At 49.3% G+C, this 18,546-nt stretch overlaps 1 protein-coding gene across 2 annotated transcripts in view; it reads right to left on the bottom strand.

Moving 5' to 3' along the window:
• PRICKLE3 (prickle planar cell polarity protein 3) overlaps positions 1-18,231 on the bottom strand; it is a 33,554-nt gene extending 15,323 nt beyond the window's left edge. Inside the window, exons 1-4 of one of the 2 annotated variants that reach the window (XM_066617261.1) lie at positions 18,086-18,231; positions 11,708-11,793; positions 7,086-7,269; positions 3,277-3,390 (exon numbers count right to left, since the gene is read on the bottom strand). In XM_066617261.1, the coding sequence (XP_066473358.1) occupies positions 3,277-3,390; positions 7,086-7,269; positions 11,708-11,793; positions 18,086-18,127 (426 nt within the window). In that variant the 5' untranslated portion in view covers positions 18,128-18,231. The remainder of the gene's footprint in view (positions 1-3,276; positions 3,391-7,085; positions 7,270-11,707; positions 11,794-18,085) is intronic. The other variant, XM_066617262.1, reaches the window with a different exon arrangement.
• Positions 18,232-18,546: the final 315 nt, after the last annotated feature.

The raw sequence follows: 18,546 nt of genomic DNA, 5'->3' as shown, positions 1-18,546 counted from the left end.
TGTTTTGCCCCCTCGCATTCTGCTCCCCCATCACCACCCTCCCCCGCTCTGTTTGACACCCCCCCATTTGCAAAGGGGCCTAAAAGAAACTTTGTACCCCCTGATAAAATTTCTCTCAGGGGCCCAGAGTGCCTCCTGCTGCTACATATAATAATGTTGCATTTCTTTATTACATTATTGTTCCTCCCTTCTTCTCAGGGTGGTACACAGAATCCCCCACATTTTCTCCTCACACATCTGTCAAGGAATCCTTCAAAACCTCAGAAAAACACCTCTTCCACACATTCCTAGGATCAAGGCCTGCATCACATTGGGACTGGTCAGGCACGTGCTCAGGGACCATGCCTGCCCCTGGCTGTGCCTAACTTGTTTGCTGCATTCCATAGCCTACCTGGCAATGGGGAAGGGAGAAGCAGCCATAGCAATCCTCTTCCTCCTTCCATTTTAAAATTCCTGAATGTCCCTTCCCGATTTCAACATCTGAAATGGGGGCATCTGGAAATCTTCCAATGGTCAGCCTCAGAAAAAATAGGACTGCTGTAAGAGGCTACTGCCCTCCTCAATGCCTGGTGAGCCATAGGGTGCCTTCCGGACAGTTGGGAGGAGGGGTCAGCTACCATGGCAGAGGAGACGTTTCCTTCCTGCTGCTGCTGTGAGCCAATGTAAGAAGGAGACCTCTCCTTTGGTTTTATTGCCTGCCGGTGGCGTATGTGTTGGGGGGGTTGCTGGAGTGCCTACAAAGGGAGACCTACAACAGGTTTAGTGCCCAAGGTCCCCACCAAGCTGAAGTTGATCCTGCCTATGATCCCCTTCATTTTCCCACACCACACTGCCCAGAAGAAAAAGTTACAAATTCTCCGCGTTCTGAATAAGCTATGAAAATGGAGTCAGCTTATGACAAATCAAGAGACTGGAACATTTTTTGTTGTTTGTTGATTCTAGTTGCAGGGCTCAAGCACCGAATCTTTGCTGGCCCTGCACTGCTCAGAAACTGTTCAGGTACACAACACAGACAGACAGACTTCAGGCTGACAGGATCTAGTTTGTTTCTTTCCAGAGCCCCAAGATATACCAAGTGGAGCACAGGGGCAAACTAGTGGTTGGGGTGAGTGGGGTCAGTTGCAAAACAGTGGTGTGGGTGACTCAGAGCCCAATCCTGAGCTCGATGTGCTGGCTCACTGCTGACGCGCAGTTGCAAACATGCCATAAGCCATGTTTGCGAGCCCTAGTACCAGTGCCCCGCTGGTGGTAGGCCAGTGCTAACTGGTGCTGGGCTACCACCAGGTGAGCACCGGAGCTCTGCCGCTTGGTGGTCGCGCGGACCACCGAGCAGCAGTGAGGTAGGTGGAGGCATGGGGGAGGTGGGGAGGAAGCGTTCCGGGGTAGGGGGAGGCGGAGGGAGGGTGGAGAGGAGGCAGGACCAGTGGAGCTTTGCTCCACCAGATCTAGAGCCTCCATGTCAGGCTCACCACCAGACACGGAGGCTCTTGATTCACCACCGACCTTTGGGTCATTGGAGAAACGAGTAGCCCCATTGCGGGAAGAAGTCCCCTTCTTCCAAGGAGCTGCTGGTGGCTGCCTGAATTGTGTTGGATGCGGCAGCAGCCATTTTCGGTACCGCTGCAGCCCCGCACAGCTCAGGATTGGGCTGTCAGCCACTTACCCATAATATTTCATGAAGCAACTGTGGAGAGCTGCATATACGAGCACAAGTCTACATTTGAGTTACTATAGATCAGGGGTGTCCAAAGTTTTTAGCAGGAGGGCCACATCGTCTCTCTGACACTGTCGGGGGCCAAGGAAGAAAATAATTAATTTACATTTTAAATTTGAATAAATTTACATAAATGAATATATTAAAGATGAACTTATATGAATGAATGAAGGTCTTGCAGTAGCTCAAGGCCTATAAAAGGCCTTGCACAAAGCAAGGCCAGCCTTTCCTTCGCTGCCACTGCTGCATCACAGATGTGAAGCAGCAAGCAGTGGAGGGAGTCTTCGTCCCACAGCGCACACGAGTTGTCAAACAGTAGCCCTCACGCTGAGAGCAATTGCGTCAGGCCAGTGTGGGATCCAGTAAGTCTCCAGAGGGCCAGAGGCTCATTGGAGACTGGGGGTTCCCTGAGGGCCACATTGGGAGTCCTCAAGGGCCGCAAGTGGCCGCAGGGCCAGGGTTTGGGCACCCCTGCTATAGATTCTAACCCAGCCCATTTTCAACCTTTTTCAGCTCACGGCACACTGACAAGGCACTAAAGTTGTCAAGGTACACGATTAGTTTTTAATTACATTAGTATGTTACAATTAATTTAATTAATATAAATAAGGGCACAATCCTCACCAGGTCTACTCAGAAGTAAGTCCTATTTTGTTCAATAGGAAAGTGTGGTTAGGATTGCAGCCTTAGATCATTACATGACAATGAAAGAAATTCCTGAGAAGCTTGGAGAGGGAGGTGTATGCGGTTTCTGGAAAGGAAGAACAAATGTTTTGAAGCGGGTCTGTTCAAATTGTTATCAGTTGATATGCTCTGATATGCCAGGAGGTGCTGGCAAAGAGAGATGAGACTGAGCATACTGGAGAAATGGAGGGGGGGTGGTGGTGATGATGAGGGGCAGTGAGGAGATGTGGCTGAAACAAGTGCAGGATTCACTAGGGTGCCACGGGAGGCAATGCAGGGAGGGTTACTTTGGGACATTGCTGGCAAGGAAAAGGGTCTCTCCAGGATCCTTTCCAACCAGCTGCTTCTGGCTCACCTTAAACTTTAAAGTGGCCAGAAGAGAAACACAAAAGATTATCTTGATTAAAGATAATTAAGGCTGCAATCCTATATACTTTTCTGGGAGTAAACCCCATTGAACATGATGGATCTTACTTCTGGATAGACATGTATTCTGCCCCAATACAATTTGACAGGGGATGAACACAGAGGCTGAGAACAAGAGCATAAGGCCAACCATAGGAAAAGGTTTAAAACTTGCAGCTTGACTTGTGAAACTAGTGACAGTCAAAAAAACATGCCAATCTAATGCAAACCACCTTGAATCTAACAGTAGATCCCTTCTATTTACCTTCTGCCTGTTCTCCTTAGAATACAGCCTCCACTGCATTTTTCTCAGCAACAAAAATTGAACCACCACCACTCCATCTTGTTCACAATCACCCCCTTCATCCTCGAGTTTACAGCCTCTGCCAAAACACCTGCCAGCAGGAAAGAACCTCACGAAGATCTCCCCACAATTTCCACTATGTATAATAAGAACAAGACAACCCTCTTACCTCACTGTCATGAGGGGGAAGCTGGTGTCGCAGCTGACGGATGCGGTACTGTTCCCCAGGACTGTTCACATAGGGGACTTTGTCTTCTGGAAGGCAACTGAAGAACTGATACACCTATGGGGATAGAGAATCATTGATGTCTCCAACAGGAAGACTAAGGGTAGACTTGATAGGAGTTAGACCTGATGCCCAAAGCCTAGCAAGCAGCTTCTGCTTCCATTCCTGCTCCCCTAACCATTCTTCAGGAATCCCATGCTATAAAAAAAAAAAAACAATTGAGCATATGAGACAAGGTCAATTGGACCAATTAATGTTCACAAAGCTGGATGTGAAGCTTGGAGTGATACAACACTCTTCTTCAGGCAGAGGTGTTCACACAAGTAAACAAGTAATTTTTTTTTAACGTTTAAACATGGCGTTCCATCATGGCCAGACCAGCAATGACACAGTGAAGTCGAATATCCTTTACTGTTTACGAAACAACTGCTTTCCATCACAGCCTCTATGTTGAGATATGGAGGTTAGCAGAGCAAATGATCTGCATGCAGAGGGTCTCAGGTTCAAATCCACAGTCTCCCAACTAACAGGATCTGAGGTAGCAGGGGTGGGCAATAAACAGACCCAAACTCACACTGAAAACAGCACTTGGCTAGACAGATCAGTGCTTTGAACTCAGCCAAAAGCTCACTTCATTTGAGATCAAGAGCTTTTTCCCCATTTCCCTTGCTGCATGCACAATACCCACATTTGAAGATGTTCTGTTTATCCAAATGTAAAACCTTTCCCATTAGTCCCCCTGTAACTCCCTAGCAGCTCCAATAGCAGGATTAGCAGTAATATATTTCCATGCCAAGTATAAAATCCTCTAAATGCAGCATCCCTCCATTCAGGCGTTACCTTCCAAAACAGCAGTGGGTAAGAAGAATCAAAGCTTCAGGGCCACTTAGCCTCACTGTAAAAAGAGGGAGGGTTTTTCCCCCATCCAAACAGACTCCCCCCAAGCAAACAATGAAGGCTATTCAAGAACCTGGAGTGAGACCCCACCCCATTGCCCAGGCTTAACTGCCTTCTCATTGGGTGGCCTTGAAAAAGCCACTCTCCTTAACATGTCTCACTGGGCTCTCCTTGTAATCAACAAGATAAGAACTGGTAAAACACTTTCTACAATGATAAGTCCTACAGAAAGCAATGAAAAGTACTGAAGGAGCCTTTCACAGTAATCAGCTTAAACAAGGGCTCTGCTAATCAGATTACAAACAGTCTGGCCTTGCTGAATAGCTCAGGTTACACAACACAAATACACACACAAATACCTAACAAGAGCGCCACTGTGATTTTTAATTAAATTAACACAGCCCTCTTGCTTAAACTATTCTATCCCTTTGTCTTGACACTCAACTTTATCAGGCTAACAAATAGCATGTATGTGTCTTATGTATACATGTGTGCGCGCACTGCATGTGTGTGTTTTGAGGACCTCTGCCCTGTTTGTGAAACCTTGAAAGCTCTCTTCCAGAAGTCAAAACATTCATTGATCCAATAAATAATTTTTCTTATTTGCTTTTAAGTTTTATTTGCTCCCAAAGGAGGGACCACCTCTTGTAACACAAGGTTTTCCTTCATATCACAAATGTTATTCTGAGCACATTCCTTAATCCCCACCCTCCCGCTGCATGCAAGCTGCTGCCATTTGCAAGTTGCTCTTGTTGGGAGAGGGCGGGGGGGGGGGAGTAAAAGGCTGCACTTGAGGACACTCCTGGGGCAAAGCAAAGATAATGTTTGGAAGATACAATCACATCTTCCACAATGACCTTTTGCCACAATCACTTAAGAAGCAATCTGGCCATCTTGTACAAGTCCCAGAGAACCTGTGACATGCAGGCTCTGACTGAGGTACTCCAAAGCACGTGGGCAAAGGAATTTTCCACCACCCTCCATGAGCATAGGATTTCCTAAACACCCAGAAGGTGCTTTCCTTTGTAGACACAAACAAAAAGCTTCTGCACTTGCAGGACTTAAACCTTTCAGTCCAAAACTGCACCTTTCAGTCACACTGTGGGAAAACCTCCCCAGTCAGAACAACCAATTCAATCCATTTTGTTGCCCTGGATGAAAATCAATTCAGATGCCCTCTCAGCCCCACATGTGCACGTGCGTATGTGCGGGGGGGGGGGGGAATCAACAGACTGCATTTCCTTCTCAAAGATTTCTCCAACTTCTACCCTCTTTTACCCGTTCCAAAGGAAAGGGCTTTCAGTTGAATGGAACAAGGGAAAAGTAACAGGCACAATTTCCTACACACATCAAAACATGTCCAGGGTCAGGGTCCAGGGCTTGGAGAGAAGGATTGTTGTTCTCCTCTAGTAGATTTTCCCCTTTAGCCTGGAGCCCCTGGAGTTCTACTTCTTGCTACCTATGGGGCTAGACCAACACTGCTGGGTAGCTTTATTATTTATTCCATTCTAGTACCTTCTTTGACAGTGGGCTTAACACCAAGCTAGTGGGAGCTCCTTGGAGAGAATTTAGGAGTTGCAGATTCTAACAACCAGGGTACTAGCCTGGATTAGGTTATTAACCTAGTACAGATATATATACACACCTGCTCCTGCTTTCCAAAGGCCTATTTTTGCCCCTCCCGCTCCATACAACCACGGTATTAATAAAACAGAGCAACAGGACAGCTTCTGGCACAGTACTTTTTGAAAGCTATTATTACAACCTCAGATTATCGCAACGTGACAAAGGGTGTAGCAAGGGTTCTGGGTCAGAGACCCAGAGGGGTTCATCCGGATTGCCTCCACCTGATTTAATAAGGCTCTAACAACACACAACTTGTATTTTCCTCTCTCCCCCCCCACTTCCTACTTGCTCTCTCCCCTCCACAACTGGCATTTCCTGCTTCCTAGCCCTTTTAGCACTGAAGGCATGCCACTGGCAGAACACCATGTCCTCGCCCTTCTCCAATTTCTCATATCACCCATCAAATCCTGTTCCTGCTCTACCCAAGCAAAACCAGGCCAGCTTCACTACTGTGAGGAGGGCACAAAATGATTAGCCTCAAACTTGATAGCACAGGGTAAGAATCTCTCCGGCCTGTTTCAATACCAAATGCAAGTCTGGTGAGAAAAGGTAGAAAATGTTTCATAAGGCACACCCAAATACATTAATTTTCCCCAACTGCTTCTTTACAAACATAAGGGTTTACATTGCCTAATAGCAAGGTATGTCAATATTATTGCAAAGCCCCCCCCCCACCTCCAAATAACCAGATACTTTGAAAGCATTGGGGGAAAAAAACATTCTTTTTCTAAGGGGTGAGTGGGAATTGAAATAGAAATTTTGGGAAAACAGAAATAGTTATCGTGTTAACTTGCCTATCGGTCCCAATGCCAGTTGAGATAGCACGTATTTCAAATTTAAATTTTTATTCTTCCCCTACAAAAAAGCCTCTCACAAAATGTCAATATCTTTTTACTTCTCTTGTGAAAATCCAGCATTCATGATGCAATACGCATTGTGACAGAAGGAAGTTGTTAACCATATGCAGTCCCAAAGTATTCTAAGAGTTTTGCTAACTAGGGGCCAAAGCAGACAACCTGCTGGAGGGGTATGCATTTACTTTTACAGGACAAACAGTCACTGTGGTAGGGGTTGCTCTTCCCATTACTGGAGAAAACATTCCCCGGCACCAGGGTCCTGATCCAATTTGACGGGGGGGCCTCCACCACTGCTTTTAAAAGAAATTTAAGGAGAAGGGTGATCCAATTATGAACCTCTAATGTCTCTTCTAGTCTGGCTTTCGGTATCACCTGCTCAGGCTTCAGTCCTGGGGGCACCCAAGCATATTCCTCTGAAGCACAGCCCGAGTCATCGTCTGAGATAGAGTGGCGCTGGAAGTCGGAGATGAGGCGGCCCATCATCCTCTCCAAGTCGACAGGCACCATGCGCACTGCATGCTCCTCCCGCGGGCACTTGCAGTGTTGGCAGATCTTCCTGCCGAGGGAAAAAAGATCCTACCATTAATATAGGCTGGGAACACCCAGGAGCCCCATTACTCCCAAGAGATCTTAAATTACAACCCAACAGCCCTTAGGACTTTACAATAATTCAACCAATCGGGTCTTAGGAGACTGAAGCACAGCAGCTTTTCTCAAATCCTGAGAAATTTTAGGTGCACGTCACAGCATAAGCTTTAACTGTATGTATGTACTTCTGGGTGCAGATCTAGATTCCCAAAAGACTGTTCAGCACAATGAGCAGTCTAGGAAGTCAGCAATCAGTTATTAGGGAAAAGCAGGATGTAATGTAATAACAAGATGGATTTAAATATGCTATCCAGGAGGCAGCTCAAAACAAAGGATACTATCCCATTCTAACTCCACCATGCCAAACTCCCACAACTAGAGACTGACCTGTTGTTGGCAACCTTCAGTCTCGAAAGACTATGGTATCGCGCTCTGAATGGTGGTTCTGGAACAGCGTCTAGTGTGGCTGAAAAGGCCGATTCAGGAGTGACAAACTCTTCCACACTGGGAGCAAGTGCTGTCAGTGGTCTGTCCCTGGTCTGTCTCCCTGGCTATGGGCCTTCCTTCTTTAACTCTTTGCCTCAGTCTGTTGGCCAAGTGTCTCTTCAAACTGGGAGAGGCCATGCTGTACAGCCTGCCTCCAAGCGGGCCGCTCAGAGGCCAGGGTTTCCCACCCTGAGACTGACAGTTGCCTGCAATTCACCATGAACTCTGCAAGGGAACAGAATGTTGATACCCACTATGCAGTGGTGGGATTCAAATAAATTAACAACAGGTTCTATGTCCTAATGACAATGTCCAGTCCCCCCAGTATCCACCATCAGGTGTCCAGTTACCCCCCCCCCCCCAGTATTCTCATCAATTATCCAGACACCCACGGGTGCACGTGGGATGGGGTCAGGCCTGCTTGGGTCAGGGCTGTTTAGGGGAGGAGGGTCAGGGTTGCATGGCAGAGGGGGGTCAGGGCTGCTTGTGGGAAGGGGGGTCAGGGTTGCATGGGAGAGGGGATCAGGGCTACTTGTGGGAAGTGGGATCAGGGCTGCTTGGGGGTCAGGGCTCCACAGGGGTCAGGGTTGCATGGGAGAGAAGATCAGGGCTTCATGGGGTCAGGGCTGCTTGTAGGAAGGGGAGTCACAAGTACCACCAGAAAGTACCACTCCAGGTACCTGTACAATTGGTTGAGAAACAGTGTCCTAGTCACTGGTCTCGCTGCCAGGCAGTCGATGTCAGGAGATCCCACAAGTACCACCAGAAAGTACCACTCAAATACCACTGGTGGTACCCGTACCACTGGTTGACAAACAATGTACGAGTGATAGTTATGTACGATGTATGATAGTTTCACCCTCATACATTTCACTGCAGATACAATATTAATTAACCCATTTTTGCCCAGCCTACAGGTGTACACATTTGTTCCCTGCTGCAAATATGCAACATTGGGCAGAAATGGTGTAACTACTCAAAACATTCTCCTCCAATTAGCATGAACTGAACTCCTGAGGACTCGGTGAGATGAAACCAACTTCATCTGTAAAAGTTATTATGCTGTAAAAAGGCATGGTGCTACTCACGTGGTTAATCTGAGCTTGCTTCGCATGGAGTTGTCTATATAGTTAAAATCAGAATACAAATGCCCCTTTAACCATAGATTAAGGGACACCCCAGATTTTAAAAAAATGAGGAAAAATACTGTGCCTACCACCAGATGCATAAAAACATAATTACGGTAACACCCTGAGGCAACTCTGGGTATAATTCAAGGATGCTCAAAGGAGCCAATCCCCTTCTGCATTTCATTAACAAAACTCTCCCCCACAGCTATTGCTGGAGAAAGAAGATGCCTGCAATAGTAACCATGACAGAAACAGGACTGTGTGTGTGTGTGTGTGGGTCAGTCATCTAGAGTGAGGCACAAGAAGCAGCCTCCCTCCCACTGCTCAGCCCTTCTGCAAATCAATTGGGGGGGGGGTTAAATGGGGCTAATGGAGCCCACCCCAAGAGCTGACAGGACGAGGGGTGGGGGAGGAAGCCCAAGAGGAGCCTGCGGGGTGCTGCTACCTGCCTACTGCAGAAGAAGTAGCAACAAGTAGGGACTCTGCTCCTCTCCTCAGCCCCAGTGCGTTGCCCTAGTGAGGAGGAGGAGGAGGAAGGTGGCCGCCCGTGTGAGGCGGTTGAGGGTTCCCCTCGCTCAGTTTTGAACTACCTGCCCTTCCCAACTGGCTTCCCCTCCTTCTCCTAGGAGAGGAGCCGGCCAGGCAGGCAACGCAAAGCAAAGTAGAGTGGGGGAAGCCGCAGTCCCCTGAGGGAGCAGGCAGGGGTCCCCTTCGCCAGAGGGTTTCAGAAGTCAGTCCCATTCTACTTAATGGGGCTTACTCCCAGGGAAGTGTGGACAGGATTGGTAGCCTCACAGCCCCAGCCTATGCCAGTCTCCTCAGAAGTCAGTCCCATTCTAGCCAGTGGGGCTTTCCACCCCATAGCATCCTCCCCTGGGCAGCTGTGTGCGTGCTGACCCCAATGGTGTGCATCTCAGGCTGCAATCCTGTCTACACTTACCTGGGAGTAAGCCCCACTGACTATAAGGGGGCTTACTTCTGAGTAGGCATGCCTAAGCTGGGGCTCTCACTTCTCCCTGGGAAGAAGCACTGGTGGGAAGTTTGCCTCTCCCCCTCCCAGCCCTCCCCTTCCCCCCTCAGCAGCCCCCCAGGCGCCCCCAGTCCCCAGAGCCGCTTCCTTCGCCCACCTTGGCCGGCGGGCCAGCCAGCCAGCGCGCTCTGCCTGTCTGCCTCCCTCCCAGCACTGGGACCCCCCCAGTAGGTCCCAGCACTGCTCGCGGGGATCCCTCCGGGGTGGGGGGAGCTGTGGCTGCCTCCAGCCGGACCCCACACAGGCTGCGGGCGCCTCTGCGAGGAGTGCAGTGTGCGCCAGGCTGCCGGACTCTTTGAGAAGAGATGATGCCCGGGACGCGCAGGGGTGCGTGGCAGCAGCCTTGGGTGGCGCGGGGCGAGAGACCCACCTCTGCCCAGGGTGAGCGGCTGCCAGAGCAGCAGGCTGGAGAGCGAATGGAGAGGGTGGCGCTTCGGAGGGAGGGTGCGCAGGAGCAGCCACGCTGTGTGTTGCATGTGTGTGTGTGTGTGTCGTCCAGCTCAAGCCAGGGGCAACCCCGCGCAGCAACAGCTCGCGCACGCTGCAGAGTTGGCGCCCGCCCACTGCCTTACAGGCTGGCAGTAGGCGCGTGGGGCTGGGCTGGGCTTGAGAGGCGCTCCGGAGCCTGCGCCGTGGACAGGTGCAGCGGCGCCAGGCGCTCAGCTGTGGGCAATCGGGCACCGGCAGGAGGCCACATGGTGCACAGCTGCCGCTTGCCGCTCCAGCCCCTGTGAGCAGCGCAGCCAGCGCTCTTTAACAAACGGTTCGCAGAACCAAGACGTACAATAAGAAACGGTTCTACAGAATAGGTGCGAACCGGCTGAATCCCACCACTGCCACTATGTATGCTTACCTCCCACCCCACCTTCAGTTTCTTAAACTCAATTCATTCTAACACCACACCTCTAAACTGGCAGTGGGGGACTTCCAGCTGGTAGGTGAGGAGGCTCCCCACAACAGCCTGTGCTCCTGCATAGGCTCATTAGAAAGGGAGGAGGGGGAATTCTCAAGCTCCCCTCCCCAAGCAGCCCTCAGCAGGTAGCAGGCAATACTAGTTAAGCACAATTGCAGCGGCAAGCACTGAAATGAAGAAGTACTACTCAACACACAGGATGGGGTCTATTCCAGAGGGGAAATGGAACGGAGTGAGTGATGGAAAGAGACAGAAAGGAAAGATTCTTCCACTCCACTGCTTCCTGATTCTGTGCAAATGCTTATTTTAAAATAAAATTTAAAAAAAAAAAATGGAAAGAGGACTAAATGTGAAAGAGAAAAGGATGAGCCTGGGAGGGATGTATCTGAAAAGGGAAGAAAGACAGGATAAATGGGACAAGAGAAGCAGGATAAAGGTTAAGAGAAAGGGACTCACCAGTTACAGGGAGAAAGGATGTGGAGATGGGAGGCAGGGGAAGCACGTTCATTCAACTAGATGCCTATCTGGATTGTTCAAGGGGCAATGGGTAGGGTAGGAAGGACATTTCAAAAATCTACAGAAACAAACGGGAGGAATGAAAGGAAAAGAGACAGATTAAAAATCTGCCATGTGTTGATTTAAACAAAAAGATTGAGAGAAAAAAAACTGGGATAAAAACTGAAGACAGAAGGATACAGAAGAATGATAAACACAGAGGAAAGCAGGGCACTAAGGGCAAAAAAAAATACTTAGAGACCCTACAGTTGGGCAGGAGAGGGGTAGAAAGTCACACAGAGGACGGAGAGGGGCTCCGAAGGAATGAGGGTGGGGCAATACATTCTCCTACCTCCATCCGTGCACTAGGAAGCCTGGGCACTGCTCCCCGCACGCCTGACACGGTTGGCCCCGATCAGGGTCCTCCACCTCAGGCAGCTGGTGTGGGACAGAGAGGCAAGAGATCAACCAGCAAGACATCAGTAGCACCCACACTCAAAATTGCCAGCATCCCCAGTATCACCAGCATGCCTCCCGGCTACCAACCAATACCCCATAATAAAGCCAGCATCCACCTACCACTTTGGTTGGTACCCATCCATCACCATGTATCAACAGCTCTGCCTGCCACTGTTGCATCTACATCATTATTGGGTGCTTTTGCAATCAGCCTCTCTGTGTCCACTGACTACCACCAGCATTCAACCACCACCAGTATCCATGAAAGCTGTGTCAATGGCATCCCTGGAACCCAACTGCCAGTAATGCTGTATAACCGGTACATAAGAAGAGTCTTGCTGGATCAGGCCAAAGGCCCATCTAGTCCAGCTTCCTGTATCTCACAGTGGCCAACCACATGCCTCAGGGAGCACACAAGACAACGAGATATGCGCATCCTGTTGCCACTCCCTTGCACCTGGTACCCAGTATCACCATCTGTAACATAACCAGGCTTCCATTTGTCACAATTGTCACTACGTTTAGCACTCTTACAATAGAATACAGTGTCTGAGAGACCAACATCGAGCTGGTTTTGGGAAGCAAGATCTCCAAGTTCATTTCTTGGAGAACAGCTAGCCTCAAACATGCTCCCAAACTCCCCAAATGCAAGGCAGGACTCTCTGAAACTTGGAGACATTTTTATGAGGCCCTTGAGTGTTGTCATGGTGACACAGGCCTGTATCAACATGAGCAGGTGCCTCCACAGCCTGGACACACACACGTGTCTTGGCTACATATTCCAGCACACTGGATACTCAAATTTGCTGCAGAGGTCAGAGCTGCTAACCTCCAGAGAGAGATGGAGAAAGATCTTTATGGGGAGAAATTCTGCTCCTGCTTACACCTAAAGAGAGACTTATAAGGGAACATACTCCAGCCCAGGTCCAGAGGGGAAACTCTGAGAGTAATGCAATTTCATTTAGGTGCCGGAAGCCACCCACAGGCCAGGACCTGTCTCAGCTCAGTTCAGCAAGGCATAAACAGGCCGGATGTTGGCTTCCTGCCACCACATGCGGCTGAGAAGAGTGGGCAGCAAAACGTGTGTATTGGGGAGAAGGGAGAGTAGAAGGGCCTTATCAGTTGTGGTATCATGTGGAACAGGAACCCTTCCGTGGCTTTTCATCCATCTTGCCTCTTCTGTATCCATTTTGCCATGCCAATAAAAGAGTAGTGGGGGCACACTGCAGGGAGGTAGTGGAAGAAAACGAGAAAGTGCCAAAAGCCGCTCCCACTTTCCTTCGAGCAAGAATCACTGACGCAGGGCCAGGAACCGCAGGGGAAAAAGGTGTTTTGTGTTGTTTTTTTTTTAAATGAGTGAACAAAATGACAGAGTCAAAGATGAAGAAATCAAGATGGAGGGCCAGAAAAGACTGGCTATGCCCTCACAACCATCAGTTTCCACAGCAAAGCATCAGATCTAACCAGTTGCTGTTTTATTAGGGCTATTGATTTTATATATTTTTAAGCTTTTTAACGTGAACCTTCTTGAGTTTGGAAAGGCAGCACATAATTTTATTTTTTTTAAAAACCAAACCAATGAGTAAACTCCCACCTGGCCAGAATTTCACTGGCCTGAAGAATTCCATCTTTCAGGCAGGTGCCAGAGTAGGATTATGCAATGTGAACAAACATTTATGTGTTAAGTGTTTTTCTGTTCCCAATAGAAGATGGTGTTCTTCAACATGGAAAACATTCTGCATATCCTCAAAGCCACTGCCCTTACACCAACTTAAAAACACCAAAATCTGGTTGTCATCAGAAAGGAAAGACAGTCCCAGACTCAGAAGTACTTTGCCCTTAGATCCTTGTTTTTAAATAAAACATTCTGATCAGGAAACAGTACTCTGCACAGCTTCAAAAATGCTAGAATTTAAAAAAGAAAACAGTGGCAACCACCACTACCCAAGGACATCACAGCTAGAAGAGGAAAAAATCTGAACCCAAAACTTATTATGTAGTGTTAGAGAGACTGTATGATTTATCCAAGCTAAATGATTCCTTGTCCACTCACATCTGTCAACTGTAGCAAGATCCAATACCTACCCACAAAATCCCAGCCTGCAGCTTAGAAGGGATTTCAGGGGGATGGGGGAGATCTATTTCACCAGATGCAGCTTTGATAAATCAAATCTACCAGGACCAACGTAACACACAACACTCCCCCACCCCAGATTTGGGATCCACCATATGCAACCCCTATACTCTCTCCCACACAACAATCTCTCCCTGTTGGAGAATCCCTTCCCCTCCCCAATGGCCCAGGATGACCCAAAAATGCCATAAATAATCCTGCTGTGAACTAAAAGGGAAACACTACTGCAGATTCATTACTGCAGGATTTGAGTATTCCCATCTAGTACATCATCTAAGTGAATAAGGAATTGGAGAGACACAAGCCTATTGAACCCCTGCTCTCACACACTGGCATCCCCCCCTCTCTCTCACTCACTCACTCACACACACACACACACACACACACACACACACACACACACACACACCCCTAAAGCCCCAGGACCTATTTCACCTTGAAGCATGAATCTCCAGCTACCTCCAAAACCTAAATATACAGTCCAGGAAAAGGACAGAGAAGAGAGATAGCCAGTTTAATTGCAAGAACATTAAGATATGTTTCATGCACTTACAGAGATCTGCACCATTCATGTCCACCTGCCCCGGCAGCTACTGAGCCACAAGTCCCCAGAACAAAACAGGAGGCGTGGACTTAACTGGGATGGCCCTGAAGCATCAAAACTAGGTCAACCAGGACAGTCAGAGAGTTAACAACCTTGCCCCTATTCACCCCAGGACAAAGGCAAAGGAAGACTCCACCTGTGGACACCCCCACACCAGCGTACACAAAGACAGAATGACCTCGCCTGCTAAGTACCCACAAAAAGCTCCCCTACAAAAAGCCACTTTGCAACACAGTGTACCACTAGAAGCACCTACTCTTCTGCACCAGCAGCTACAACAGAGGACTTCTCCTATCCAGCAGCACCTCCAGATTCTCTGCAAATGACCCTTGCAGCACAGCACCACCACCTGAACTCCTCCAGCATAGGAACCTTTGCAACCCAACAGTCCCAACTAGGACACGATTGTTACCCTTACCTTCATTGGCTTCTCATTCCTTTCCACTTCCAGCACAAACTTCTTGCCTGCAGCTTCAAAACCCCATACTATTTTTCTGCCCTTGTTTCTTGATATATCCCTGCCCATGATCTTCACTCCTTAAGTTATACCACCCTCAGCTGCCAAGACGTCCTCTGCTCTCATAAACACCTCCAACTACTCTTCCATGATGCCCCTTAAGACTGGAACTCTCTCCCAGAACACCTATGAGGTGCCACACCTCTCTCTCCCTTCACATTCTTCCTCAAACCCCACCTCTTCCATTAAGACTTTTGACTAAGGGTCCAATCCTATCCAATTCTCCAGTGCCAGTGCAGCATACACAGTGGGGCATACACTGCATCCTTCGGTGGGGAGGCAATCACAGAGGCCTCTTCAAGGTAGGGAACATTTGTTCCCTTACCTTGGGTCTGCATTGCAGTTGCATCCAGTGCAGCCCTGAGGTAAGGGAGCAAACATTCCTTTGTCACAGGTCTTTGTGACTGTTTCCCCACCACAGGATACAGTGCATGCCCCATCAGCACAGCTGCAACAGCACTGGAAAACTGGATAGGATTTGGCCCTAAGACTTTAGTCCTCTGCCCCCATTCAAAAGAAGTAATTCACACTACTGCACTGGCACACATTCAGACCCCAAAGGCTTTCCCTTCATACCTTCCTTTGAGGCCTCCCATTGGCAAAATTTAAATTGTAAGCTCCTTCGGGAAGCAGCCTGAATTTGTATTTTTGCTTATGTTACTCAGTATAGCATCATACACACTGATGGCATTTAAATAATACTGAATGCTGCGGCACACAATAACCCAGACCTGGCCCTGTACACACCCATGTCAACCAGTGCTATGAGATGTAGGACAACTGGATATCCTCAATTAAAGAATAGTAGAGACATACCCCTACTCCTAGCATTGGTGCCAGGTCGCTAGGGGTTCTGGGGCAAAATCCTTGTACTGGTACAAAAGCAAAAAAAACAAACCACCCACCTCCTGAGGGTGCATTGGCCGTGACTACTGGTACTGAGGGTTCAGTGGGCAACCTAGCCAGGTAAGCGCTCTGATGGGTATGGGCCCTAGCCAGTACCCAACCTGGTCAATCTCTGATACCACCTGTAGCTCAGAGACCCAAAGAATCCAACACAAGCCCTGAAGCAGACCTATAGCACCTCTTACTGTAAAACTCTGCACCCCCTGTGTGGTGCACAAACACATGCATGCACAAAAATTCAATTTCTCAATTTAGGAGATTGCCTTGCCTACAAGGTATACTAAAAATATGTATGATATATTAATAATACGTATATAAAAATACACAGTAAAAAAGAATCAAGACTAAATATAAATGTTTCATAGAAATATGCAGCATATTTAAATGTTGCAGAAGGAACCCTTCTTATACCAATTGCTTCTCCACCTACAAAAAGTGTTGTACTGCATTCTAAAGACACTGCCTTCAAAGAAAGGTCCCTATGGAGGAGTCTATTTGCCTGCCATTGCTGTTTGAACTCAGCACATGGACAGGATGCACAAGTGGACACTCTACTCTGGCTGTAGGTCATGATAGAAAATCATGCTAAACCTAAAGAAGTGCCTTACAGGATCAGGCCAGGTTTCCCCTGATCCAGCATCCTTCTTGAGAATCCCAGCAGCCAGCAGGCACTAGATGACCCAAAGGAAATTTACTTTATGACTAGCTTTCTGCTCACTCCTGCCAAACAGGATTCTGCAACACCACAGTGCCTTACGACAGCAGTGGTGCTCCAGAGAAGCCCCCACAGCCTTCTAGGACACAGATTCCAATTTATCTGGTGTAGCTCCAACTTCCCCCCCCTCCATCTCCAACAACTGAGTATCCCACAGCACATGCAAGTACATGCACCACACACAGACAGGACCAGTGATTTTCAACCTTTTTCATCGCATGGCACACTGGCAAGGCACTAAAACAGTCAAGGCACACCATCAGTTTTTTAACAATTGACAAGGCATACTGTGCTGTCATTGGGGGGGGGGGGGCTCACATCCCCGAATGGTCCTATTGATAAATGACCCTCTCCCAAATTCTTGCAGCACCCCAGGGGACCATTCACGGCACACCAGAGTGCCACGGCACAGTGGTTGAAAATGGCTGCGCTAGACTAAGGAGCACAGTACCCCATAACATCTTGCTCTAGAGACAGTTCCTTAATGAATTTTGAAAAACACAACATCCAATTAAAAAACCCATAAAGGTGGTCCGTCAATGTCAAAGCATATCTCCCAACGTTTCAACGCCCCAAGGGTCCCTAAGGATTGGACTCCCTAAGGGTTGAATCCTATCCAATTTTCAGGTGCTGGTGGAATTGCATCCTGTAGTGGGGAGCCAGTCACAGAGGCCTCCTCAAGGTTGTTGAGGAGGGAACACTTGTTCCCTTACCTCAGGGATGCCTTGCAGTTGCACCGGTGCTGGAAAGTTGGATAGGATGTGGCTCTAAGTATCTTCTCTTGCCTTGGCAGAAAAAGGAACCTTGGCACTCCATGTTAGCTCCCTGAAAAACTTTTGGAACGGCCCTATGCAAGGTTCCTACAGCTCTACACCACTAGCTAGTGGCAATCCCCTACTCTACACCCATAGTTAGCCCTATGTAGAGGGGTACGGAGTCCCAGAACCCCCTCCAACACAAGCTGTGAACGAGCCCTTGCTACGATCTCCCCACAACTGAACCTGACACCAAACTCCCAGCACTTAGCATCCATTCCTGCTGTCCACGAAGGCGCCCCCTCTTAGGCCAGAGCCCCCCAACTTTGGTCTTACACAGTGTCTAGTGACCCCCCCCCCAGACCTGTTTATGGCCCAGCGCCTCTTACAAACTCTTGCAGCAGCGACCCCCACAACATCCCTTGCCATAAAATCTTCGGGAGGGCGAACAGCGCCTTCGGGGCTCTCGCTGTCACCCGCCCCCCGGCATCACCGCGCCCCCTGTCGCCCTCTCCTGTTCAGCAGCGCTGAGCTCCTTTCCTCTCCCCCTTGATTCCCAGCCCTGGAAGGAACAGGGCCCGGCGGCCGCCCCGTCTCTCCTCCTCTTCCTCCCCCGCCCAGGTGAGACCGACAGACTCACGGTTCGGGTCGATCGACGGCGCCGCGACCCGCGGTTGAACATGGCCCCGACCCCGCCGTCTTCAGCGCCCGGACGGCTCCCACCTCCCGGTCCTGCCTTGCGCCCGGGCGCTGTTGCTGCGTTCCGCGTCCCTTCCCAGGGGAGGAGGAGCGGCAGCCACCGGATCCCTCCCTGCCGCTGCCTCCGCCGCCTCCAAGCCCTCCAGTCCCGCCCCTTCGCTCTCCCTACACCCAAGAGCGTCCTTCCCTCCTCCTCCTCCTCCTCCCCGCGATCGCCCTATTCTCCCCCCTCGGCTTCCCTGCTCGTGCCAGGCTGGCTCTCTGGCTGGGGCCCGCGAGCACGAATGCGAGTGCACGTGGGGGTGGTCGCAAGCCGCCCGCCAGCGGGTCAGACCTCCCGAGTGTGGGGCTGGACCCCCCTGGGCGTAAGCGGTGGGAGCAGGTGGCTTGGCATTGCATTGC

The sequence above is a fragment of the Tiliqua scincoides genome, chromosome 2, assembly GCF_035046505.1.
Source record: "Tiliqua scincoides isolate rTilSci1 chromosome 2, rTilSci1.hap2, whole genome shotgun sequence".
NCBI classification, from domain to species: Eukaryota; Metazoa; Chordata; class Lepidosauria; order Squamata; family Scincidae; genus Tiliqua; species Tiliqua scincoides.
Note: the sequence above shows the minus strand (reverse complement) of the source record. Positions and strands in the feature narration are given on the sequence as shown.